This window comes from Bidens hawaiensis, unplaced genomic scaffold (genome assembly GCF_021521415.1).
Source record: "Bidens hawaiensis isolate Kalapana, Puna unplaced genomic scaffold, B.hawaiensis_p1.1 tig00017940_1, whole genome shotgun sequence".
NCBI classification, from domain to species: Eukaryota; Viridiplantae; Streptophyta; class Magnoliopsida; order Asterales; family Asteraceae; genus Bidens; species Bidens hawaiensis.
In genome coordinates this window covers 294,080-305,675 of record NW_027492706.1, presented here as the reverse complement: position 1 = coordinate 305,675, position 11,596 = coordinate 294,080, and the positions used below count along the sequence as shown (strand labels likewise).

The window sequence follows — 11,596 nt, the reverse complement described above, 5'->3', positions numbered from 1 at the left end:
CCGATTTGTGCACCTATACTTACAAATACACATGCGCGCGCGCACACACACACACATAAGGCTGTTATTGTACAATAATATTATATCATACATCACGTACACGAATCACACTCATGGCTAAAAACCAATTACGCTCAAATCGAATTCCAAAACCTAATTAGGCAAGGTGTAAACAAAATACGCTCAAGGTTAAAACAAATTATGCTCAAGTCAAAAATTATTTATTTAAGTTTCAAATTCATGATTAATTGGATATATTGATAATTTCGAGATCATGTGATGTGATTTCATGGACCAATTTCAGAGTTTAATTGATCAATTGACTTCAGTTTCCAATTTCAATTCTAATGATTGAGACACGAATCAAATTAGCGGCGCTTAGTAAAGCCCTAGGATGAAACAACCACATAACAAAAATTGATAAGTAAACAGATCGATTACATGGACGATTAGTTCCAGGCTTGAATGACTATGATAAATTTCAACCTTAGGTGAGGAGACGACGACACAACACAGATCGCTTAGTTGCGGTAAGTCCCAAATCCGGATCTACACGATGTGATATCAAGTAAACACAACTACTAGGCGTAATATAGTAGTTATGATGGTTCAAGAATAAGATGCACGATTATATTGACTGAAAATAATCGTCTTGTACATAAGTTATCGAAAACACGTAATGAGAAGCATAACGTTAATCAAGATCCAAGCATGTCTATTTATAGGGTTACACTATCAAATACCAAAAGGCCAACCAAACCCAATGGGTTCTCAACAACTATCTGAGAACCATCTATACTACACCAAAATCATTATCGATAGAGTGAATCATTACAAAACCGATAACATAATAAATAAACCTAACAATCTCCCCATTTGTTTATTCGCTTGAGGTCTTGTTACCAAATGTATATCCAGTCCCTCACCAGCACCAACTCATATCTTGTTATTGATTATCGTCGCCACCATTGTAACTGTAGTATATTCTTTAGCTACTGCTTCAAAATTGGAATTTTGAAAACATGCTGAAGTGTGTATGTATATCTCATTCTCCAAACTTCAGTAAATCTCTAGGATGAATGAATAAGAACTGACCTTTTCCAAGACAAACAATAGTATCTGAATCAAAACACCAAACCACATAAAATCTAATGATCCATCCTCTATCCTTTTAGTAAAGGGATCAATAACTACATTCGTCTTCTTCACAACTGATTCTTCCGTCTGATGGCCGGGTAAAAATCATGTGCATATATGTGTTTTTCATGTGTTTTAATTGTTTATATATAGTGAACATGATTACTTTTATGATCGCAGGTGTTCGGTGCTTAAACGAGTTCATTCACAGCCATACACATGAATATTAAGCGAGTCTCGAGATCACGGAAGCATAGGGAAGCGTATATGGATGGTTAAGAAGGATCTGAGAAAGGTTTGGATGAGAGACCCGAAGCTAAAGCGAAAACTGAACAAGACAGGTTAACATGAAAGTGTGTTAAAGTAAAACGGGCATATATGTGACAACCGTCAATTTCAGGTTAACTCCGTTAACTCCGTTAACTCAACTCCGTCAATTCAAACTTTAGATCACTGAATCTATAACGCACACCTCATTACATTTAAACTAGGGTTTAAATGACGCTTGACACTTACTACATGTGTAGTCTTTCGGGAATTGCACCGAAACGCAAACGAGTTGACGCAAACGATTAGTGAATAAAAAAAAACGTCAAAACAATAATTATGTGATAATTATGTGTTAGACATATGTGTTACTTGATTATGTTATGTGGAATGCTAAACAAGAAACAAGAACCCAATTAATTAAGCTAGAGATGTAACATTTGGAAGTTTAGGGACTAAAGTGTAACATGTTATTATTATTAATATTATAAAACCCTAACCTCTCCTCCCTCTCCCTCTTCCTAAAACCGACGGCCAAACCCCCCCCCCCCCCTCTCCTCACAATCGGTTCACACACACACACATACCTCTTGGATTTTGATCTTGTCTTTCACAATTGAAGCATCCTATATCCGTTTCTAGCCGTCTCCTACCTTCCTATTGCTTGTATTGGTGCTTTTGAAGGTATAAATTACAAACCCTAGGTCCGATTTTTTCTATGTATGGTGTTCATATGATTGTTGTTGATTTGATGGTGTATTGATGATGATTTGATAACTAGTTTTGATATTATTGCATGTTAATTGTTGTGTCTTTGAGTTTGAGATCAAATAAAACCCTAACTATGTATGTATGGTGTAATTGATATGCATGGATAGTAGTTATGGTGTCTAGAATGTTATATGAATGATTTGTGGTCCATAGATAGTTAAATTGTTGAGTTTGGATGCAAACAGTTTCTGGACAGATTGTGTTGTTGATGTTTGATTGACTGTAACGGGGTGTAAAAGTGAAAATTTATTGAGATAATTGATACTACAGTAAACTAGGTTGAGTCTAGTTTCTAAAGAATATAAATTTGCAATTTTTGGACGTGTAAAAGTTAACTTTTATGATTTTACAAAAACGTTGTGCAAAGCTGAGTTGTTAGACCTGCTGTTAGGTTGTTTTGTAAATGTTATATCTCATGAACTACGAGAACAATTGGGTTGGTTCCACTTCTTAAAGTTGACTTGTTGAGTTAGGAACCTAACCCAAGTGGTCTTGCATTTATTGGATTTTTCGTTTAACGGGAATTTCAAATAACATTCTGTTGCGCATGAATTTGACTGTTATGAGTTTGTTGTAATGATTTGAGAAACCTATGTGGAATAAAAATATAATAAAATATGTTCTGGAAACCTAGGACATATATGCTTTTGTGATGATTTTTGGTAAATTAATTGTGATGCTATGATCGGTGGGATAGACTAGTTTTTCAAGTAGAAATTCTGTCGTTAAGAAACTAGTTGCTGAATTTTGTGAAAGTTGCATGAAACAACGTGATTGCTAATTTATTATCGTGTTTTGACCAAATTGCCCTTGAGGGGAATGATTGCTAATTAATTGTCGTGTTTTGACCAAATTTCCCTTGAGGGGAATGATTGCTAATTAATTGTCGTGTTTTGACCAAAATGCCCTTGCGGGGAATAATTGCTAATTGATTGTCATGATTTGACCAAATTGCCCTCGTGGGGAATAATTGCTAGTTAATTGTTATGTGTTGACCAAATTGCCCTTACGGGGAGTAATTGCTAGTGATGTACATTATGAATACATGACACGTAAATAATTGCTCACACATGTAACGTATCACAAATACACTTGTTAAAGTCACACACGATTCACAAACGAAACACGAAACATGTTGTGTGCATAGGTATTATGTGCCGGGTCTAGAGACTCGATAATATTCCGACACTTAGAAAAATCTCTTTGTTGTTTTAGAACGCTAGAGAGAGTTTTTCTGTGACCCGCATCTTGGTGAATTATTTTGGGAATACTTCGCAAACAGTGAGTTCACTTACCCCTTTTAAACTATTTTCAAACGTTTTTCACTTGGGGGAGATAACATACTCCGAAAACGCATTTAAGATTTTGTTAATATAGATTATATATCACTTGTAAAGACTAAGTGGCAAACGCGATAACTAAAGTCCTTCATTCACATCGAACCGTTTAATATTGGATAATAGCGAGTCATTGTTGAGTAGTACTACTGGGTTTGACAAACCCCACCCAACGCTAAACTCGACTGGAGGTCGAGTGGGTGTAATCTTGGCTAAACACATACCATGGTCGGGATAGACCTGGTGGCAAGGCAAATGATAAACAGTCAGCTTCGGTGTCGAACACTTAGTAATACTTGTTTTATAGGCTAGCTACCTATAGATATATAATTGACATAACACTATCTGGTAACGCAAAACGCTTAACGCAAAACGCTTAACGCCAAACGCTGAACGCAAAACGCTGAACGCAAACGCTAAACGCTTTATTTCATATAAACTTGTGAACTCACCAACCCCGTGTTGACACTTTTAGTATGTTATTCTCAGGTAGCCGAGGCGGGCGCGCGGTTTAGGATCATGCATTGCTTGAAACACTTTTAATTATGCAAACTTATTTTAAACTGTTATCATTGGGTTTTAAGTCGTCCTGCGTGACGCAACATTGGTTTCTATGGTTTTACGCTTCCGCATTTAATTACTCGTAAACGTTTTCATGGTTTTAAAACTTTGTTTTATGGTTTTGATTATAACTAATGATTCCGATCCTGTTAGTTCACACCCTCTGACGGTAAAACTCCGTTAGTGGATTTTGAGGGTGTGACAATATACCAGGCTAGAAAATGAGTTACGGGACCCATAATACATAAATTTTGGGTTTCTAAATGAGAAAAATTTGAATATGAGGTTATCTTAGCTCGTGCTATGAGAAAACGTGGTAAAAATATTTCGCTCTACGCGAAGGATTTAAAAAACGAGAAAAATCCCTAGTTGATATTATAATCAGTTTTCAGCCCCCATTCGAGATATCTCTTCTTACAGCAGCCAAAGACCACTTAGAGGGCGATTTTACATCATCTCGGAGATTTTGGTTCGTCAAATCAGTCCATGTTCCCATCCTTTCATCAGATAAGCGAGCTAATTGTCATGTAGATGCTAGGATAAAAACTTTTGTGATCATTTTAGGCTAGGAATTTGTGTAAACTTGCTATGATCGAATTCTATGTTCTTAAGTGTTTCAAATATTGATTGAGTATCTTATTTTATCTTGCTTTGCTTTTTTTTGATTGCTAAAACAATTTGTAATTTGGTTATCGTGTTTTGCATCAACTATTCGGTTGTGTTCATCAGTATCTAGGACTAGGCACTTATAGCCATTGATCTGATAACCGTTAGTTATTGCTTAATAATTTATATTTCTTATTTCATTTCAAATTTCCATTCATCTCATCAAATATAAACTTTGAAAAATTGTAATCTCAATCCATGATTAGTGCAATAACTGCTGATGATTGCACTTGATTTATCTGATAAGTTCCTCCCTTGTTACCAGCCAAACACATAAAGAACACATGAAGCAAATATATACAATACGAATGTAGCAGTTTCTTGTTGTCTGGAGATTAAGTTCCCTCATATCCCATTCTTTGTAATATTTCAGTAACGACTTCTTTTGGATATTAAGTAGGATGATTGGGTAAATATCTATAGAGGTAGGATACTGAAATGACCCAAATACCCTTAAATAATACCCGCGGGTCAGTCAGAAGTCCTTCATAAGACACCGACGGGGCATAGGGACCGCCCGCATAATCACCTAAGGAAGAAACACCCTCATAAGACGTGCGGAAGCATCTTAGCATCCTCAGAAGTTATCCGCGAGACGGAATAGTCGTCCGCGTAAATAATTATGAGGTAATGCTCCGGGACATCTGTCATTAATTGATAACATTCTAGAAGATATACCAAGATGCTTTCTTGAGCAATACGTGATGTATTAGCCAATCAGTAAAATGACACCTGGCCAGGTCGTTATAACCATGCACATGGCCAAGGTTGTCTACCGTCCTATCATATAAAGACACGTGTCCAGGTTGTTATACATGCACATGCAACGTATAAACTAAACCTGTAATATGAGGACACGTGTCCAGGCGGTTTTAAAAGCATCTTCCAAAGGGAAAGCTGGCACAATCACCTTCCCACACCCTTCGGCTATAAATACCCTCTCAATCATCATGAGGTAAGGACATTCACTCCCACTGTACTATCTCAATTTACTTAAGTACTTTATCTTCATCGGAATTGTACTTGTTCTCACGCCGGGGGGTGGTTACGGGAAGACCCCCCTCTTGTCCTTCCCGTAACGAGCTCACGGTGTCTATTTTGCAGGTTCACGTCACTGGACTTTGGGAATTGACTTCATATCGTATCAGAAGTTAACCGTATCCTACCTTGTGGACTCATCGGATCTAGGACCCGTTAAGGGGAGTAGATCCGTGTTTCTTCATTGGTGCCATCCGTGCTTTTGTTAGAACATCAAATTATTTTTTCGTTCTCTTTACGATATGAATCAGTTACCTAAAGGGCCAACGGAGAATCAATCGCAACCTACACGTGATCTCAGTATTAAAACACGTGAAGGAGCACCGTCCATTTTTGCTAGAATCACGAATTCTGTTCCACGAACTGATGCCATGAACCTGGAGGTTTTACCTTAGGTGGTTCAACGGCTCGGGGACACTTCACTTCATTAGCAGATACTGGAAATGTCGTTACACCAACTACTGACCTATGGCATGTCACAGCCCCAGAAGGTTCTACTCTGGGATATCTAGAGCGAATTATGAGGGAAGCCCACCGAACTCACTCGGAGTTAGGTTTGGACGAAGATTCCGGTGATTCTAACCCAAGAAGAGCTCACCGTCATAGCTTCAGAACCGAAGGACTTTTGTCTCCGGATGAATGGCTTCGTGTTCAACAAGACAATTTGAAAGCAGAGTACGAACACAGGGTTCGGAATGAGCGCTTTCATGGCCGTACCCTGACGTATGATGAGCCTCCCAGGAGACTATTTCTCCTCCCATAAGAGGAGCCACATTCAATACAGTCAACCGCCGGAACAGAATGCGGGCAGGATTTGGAGGTTACGTCCTCGCCCTCGCATAGATATGCGGGTACCATCTTATGAGGACGAACTGGACGGATACGACTCAACTTATCGTCCGGAAGGTAGTTATTACAGCGGGGATAGCCGCCTTCCTTCATATGGAGGGGCTAGTTACCCGCGACCAGTTGTCCGTCACGCGGAGTACTGCAGTAGTGCTGAGTATGATTTTTCAAAACCATACAGTCCAAAATCTTTTACAGAAAAGTCAAAATTTATTCCAAGCATCGCACAAGCTCCATTTCCAATGAATGCAAAGATTCCAATATCCGTTGGAACATATAATGGAATGACAGATCCCAGTGATCATCTACTGAGATTTGTGGTAGTCGGGGGGAGTCAGTGGATGGACCCTTCCGTACTGGTGCCACATGTTTGCACTAACATTCACGGGAGTTGCTTGAGAATGGTTTGAAAAGTTGCCCGCCGGGCAAATCAAAAGCTGGAATGATTTTGTAACAAAATTTTCCCAGCATTTTAGTCAACAAAAGAAACATACCCATGACCCTTCGGAAATACTAGATGTTACAAGGCGAAATAATGAGTCTATTGAAGACTTCATTACTCGTTTTAATAACGAGAGCCTTAACATTGGAGGAGTCATCGAAGATATGCTTAGAGGAGCATTCTGTAAGAACGTTCATAGTGATGCCCTGATCCGCACTCTTACGGGGAGAGATGGAATGCCCGAATCATGGGACGAAATCATGAAGGCAACAAAAGTTTTTGCAAGAACCGAGAAAACTCTAGGTTCTAATAGTCAAAAGCAATTACCAAGGATTGAGTTTCAAACTCCGAGACCAAACAAACAGGCCAAAGGGCTAATATGGTCAAGACTTCAGCCAAGTGTGGAAACGTCTAAACCATTCGATGCAAGATCGCTCATCGGTAACAAAAACAAATCAGGACCCTCGAACAGAAGTTCAAACAATTGGACCCGTTATCAAAGACTCCCTCAGAAATTCTCACCACTGAAAATCTGACATTCAGAAAGCCTCAAACATTACCGAGGAAGTCGTTCCTCGATAACAAGAAGCACTGCTCATATCATAACGATATTGGACAAAACACGAACTAATGTGTGGCCCTCAGAAATGAAATTGAAGCAGCCGTAAAAAATGGCAAACTCGAACATTTGGTCAAAGGCACACGACCAGGGACTGGCAAACCTCCTGAAAGGGACAGTCAGGGTCCAGCCAAAAGGCAGGTTAAATTTGACCGTCCACATGATTCAGGGTGGACATTCGGGTAAAGGAAAAAGGAGGGAATATTTAGATTAGGAGTGGAAAAACGAGCCCGTGATCTTTCCTCGGGTCAGAGGAGGCCCGTGTAACAAAAACCCGTTGATAATTACTGCTCAATTTGGTCAATACCGATCACAAAACGTGTTCTTTGACACTGGAAGTACATCTGACATCATGTACGAACAATGTTTCGAACAATTAGATGAGGAAGACAAAGAAAGATTAAAACCAATTCATGCTCCCGTCTCTGGATTTGGAGGGGAGATAATGCATCCGCGTGGGGTAATATCTTTTCCGGTAACACTGCGACGGAATTCATTCAAGAACGGAAAAGTTGAATTTTTGGTTTTACTAGCAACTTCTAAGCATGACATTATTTTGGGACGAGAAGCGATTGGTGATTTCAACGCCCACCCGTCCACGGCCGACGGCGCAGTAGGAGTTCCAACTAGCACCGGCTTGTCAATAATTCATGTCAACCGACGTTGTTTTGCAACGGAAAGTTCAAGACCCGGCAAGGTCCCTAGACAAGCTCAAAGAACCGAACTAGAGAAATGAGTTTTGAACAAGAAATTTCCTGATCAAACAGTTACTATTGGCCCGACTATTTCAGAAATAGTGAGGACCTTTTTGAAACACTTACTAACAAAAAACGTGGACATCTTCGCCTGGCAACCCGCAGACATGACTGGTGTCCCGCGGAACATTGCTGAACACAAGTTAAGGGTAAACCCGGCGTTTACCCCAATTGTCCAGAAAAAGCAAAAGATGGGCTCGGAACAAACAAAAGCTATGAATGAGCAAGTACAAGATCTCCTTCACGCCTGAATCATCCGGGAAAGCAAATATCAGACATGGGTAGCTAATCCAATCATTGTTCCAAAGAGCAACGGAACATGGCGGATGTGTATTGATTTCAATGATTTAAATAAAGCTTGCCCAAAGGATTGTTACCCACTACCTGAGATTGACCTCAAAGTAGACGCGGTAGCCCCGTTCAAGTTCAAGTGGTTCCTTGACGCCTACAAAGGCTATCACCAAATCCGTATGGCGGCAGGTGATGAGGATAAAACAGCATTCCGAACCGATCAAGGCACTTTTTGTTATAAGATGAAGCCTTTCGGGTTGAAGAACGCGGGTGGCACATATCAGCGGTTAATGGATCAAGCTTTTAAGAATCAGATAAGTCGAAACCTGGAAGTTTATATGGACGATTTAGTCATTAAAAGCATCGAAGAAGATAAAATGTTAAGAGATATTGAAGAGACCTTTGAAACATTAAGAAGCATCAATATGAAGTTGAACCCGACTAGGTGTTCGTTCGGGATGGAAGAGGGAAAATTCCTTGGAGTCATAGTAAAGGGTGCGGGCTTCAAAGCCAACCCCGATAAAATTCAGGCTATAGCCCGCATGTCCTCTCCCTCTTCCCTCAAAGAGGTTCAAACACTTAATGGAAGACTTGTAGCGCTAAACCGATTCTCAGCAAATCACGCGGCCAAGTCTTATCCATTCGTGTCAACACTTAGAAATTACCTCAAGAAGACACATTTCAAGTGGACCACAGAAGCTGAAAAAGCATTCTTAGAGGTTAAGAAATGTTTAATGGAGTTTCCTACTTTAACAACACCATATGCGGGTGAACCTCTGACACTGTATTTATCTGCCTCGGATATTGCCATAGGGGCTGTACTACTGACGGATAGGAAAAATGTCCAAACACCAATTTACTACGTCAGTAGAACATTGTCAGATCCGAAGACCAGATATTTGATGTTAGAAAAACTTGTCTTAGCATTGGTCTATGCAGCCCGACGGCTCCGCAGATATTTTCAGGGACATCCCATAAACGTTATGACCGGTTACAAACTCAAGAACGTGCTGAGTAATTCGGAACTATCTGGATGATTGGCAAAATGGGCCATTGAGTTGGGGGAACATGAAATCGAATATAAGCCTAGACCAGCGATCAAAGGACAGGTACTCAAGGACTTTATCACCGAAGTCCCGCAGCACAAAGAAAAGGAATGCTTGATTGAGAAATAACCCCAAACACCTCCGGAACAAGGACAAGTTTGGTCATTGTTCACGGACAGAGCTTCTAGCAGTGAAGGATCCGTGGCAGGCCTCAGGCTAGTTAATCTTGAAGGCTATGAGTTCACATATGCCATAAAGTTGGACTTCAAAAGTACCAACAACGAGGCAGAATATTTAGCCTTCTTGGCAGGCCTGCGGATAGCCAGCAAGCTTGGGGTGAAAAATTTGGAAGCACGGGTGGACTCCATGCTGATTGCGGGACAGATAAATGGAACTTACGAAGCAAAAAACGATGTTATGGATTCTTATCTCTCGAAAGAAAAAGACTTAATCCGCCAGCTCTCCTCCTTCAACATTGTTCACATTAAGAGGAGTGAGAACAAATCTGCGGATGACCTTAGCAAACTAGCCTCGACAAATTTCGAACATTTTGCTAAGGATATTCGCGTAGAAGTCTTGGAACACCCGTCCGTTCCTCAAAATCAAGTTTTGGTAATTCAAACGGGCGTCGAATCATGGATGACACCGATCAAGGCTTATCTTTCATCCGGAGCCCTCCCAACAGAAAAAGCTGAAGCTCGGAAGATTAAACACAAGGCTTTGAATTACCAATTAAACGATGACGTGTTATACCGGAGATCATTTCTAGGACCACTATTGCGTTGCGTAGACGCGGAAGACGCGAATTATCTCATACGAGAAATTCAAGAAGGCATCTGTGGCTTGCACGTAGGTCCTAGAATGACTGTGGCGAAGATCATGAACGCAGGGTTGGCCCGACATGCACTTAGACGATGTGCAAGAAATCAGAAAGTATGATTCTTACCAGCGTCATGCCCCCAATACCTTGCGCCCCAAAAATGAATTGATCCCGGTAACATCCGCTTGGCCGTTCCAGAAGTGGGCTATAGACATTATGGGACCATTCTCGGACGCCCCTGGACGGGTCAAATTCTTGATAGTGGCCATTGATTACTTCACCAAATGGGTGGAAGCCAAACCGGTTGCATCAATAACGGCATCAAGTGTCAAAAAGTTCCTCTTGGAATTCATCATTTGCCGATTTGGTCTCCCGCAAGAATTGGCAAGTGACAATGGGACCCAATTTGCTGATAGCGGACTATAAGAATGGTTGAAAGAACTTCAAGTCATTCAAAATTTTACATCTGTAGCTCATCCGCAGGCAATGGTCAGGTCGAAAGAACCAACCAGACTATCAAAGAAGGAATTAAGGCAAGGTTAGGAACTAAACGGACGGGTTGGGTGGACGAATTGCCCCATGTACTTTGGGCCTTTCGCACTCAAAGGAATTCCAACAATTCTGAGATGCCATTTAGTTTAACCTATGGCACTGAGGCCATGATCCTAGCCGAAATCAGGATTCCATCCGCAAGGGTTTTGTTAATTGATGATAATGATTATGAACTCCGGATGAATCTTGATTTGCTGGAGGAAAGAAGAGAACTTGCATCGATCCGCGAGCACAATTATAAGCGACAGCTTTAGAAATACTACAACTTGCGGGTCAAGAAATGTGAGTTCGATGCGGGAGAATTCGTTTTCCGTAACAACGAGGCTTCCGGCCAGGAGCCCCCGGGCAAGTTGGCCCCAAATTGGGAAGGCCCTTACAAGATAAAACAAGTTTTGTCTAAGGGTACCTACAAGTTAGAAAAGTTAGATGGGGTAGAGGTCCCGCGAAC

At 40.6% G+C, this 11,596-nt stretch overlaps 1 protein-coding gene across 1 annotated transcript; it reads left to right on the top strand.

Annotated features, from left to right (window-relative positions):
• Window positions 1-10,142: 10,142 nt before the first annotated feature.
• LOC143554987 (uncharacterized) lies at window positions 10,143-10,715 on the top strand. Its single transcript, XM_077044633.1, has one exon. It carries the CDS (start codon window positions 10,143-10,145, stop codon window positions 10,713-10,715), a length of 573 nt encoding a protein of 190 aa, XP_076900748.1.
• The last annotated feature ends 881 nt before the right edge of the window (window positions 10,716-11,596 follow it).

Excerpts from the sequence above, each read along its gene's own strand:
- LOC143554987 (XM_077044633.1), top strand. The coding sequence starts at position 10,143 with ATGCTGATTGCGGGACAGATAAATGGAACTTACGAAGCAAAAAACGAT.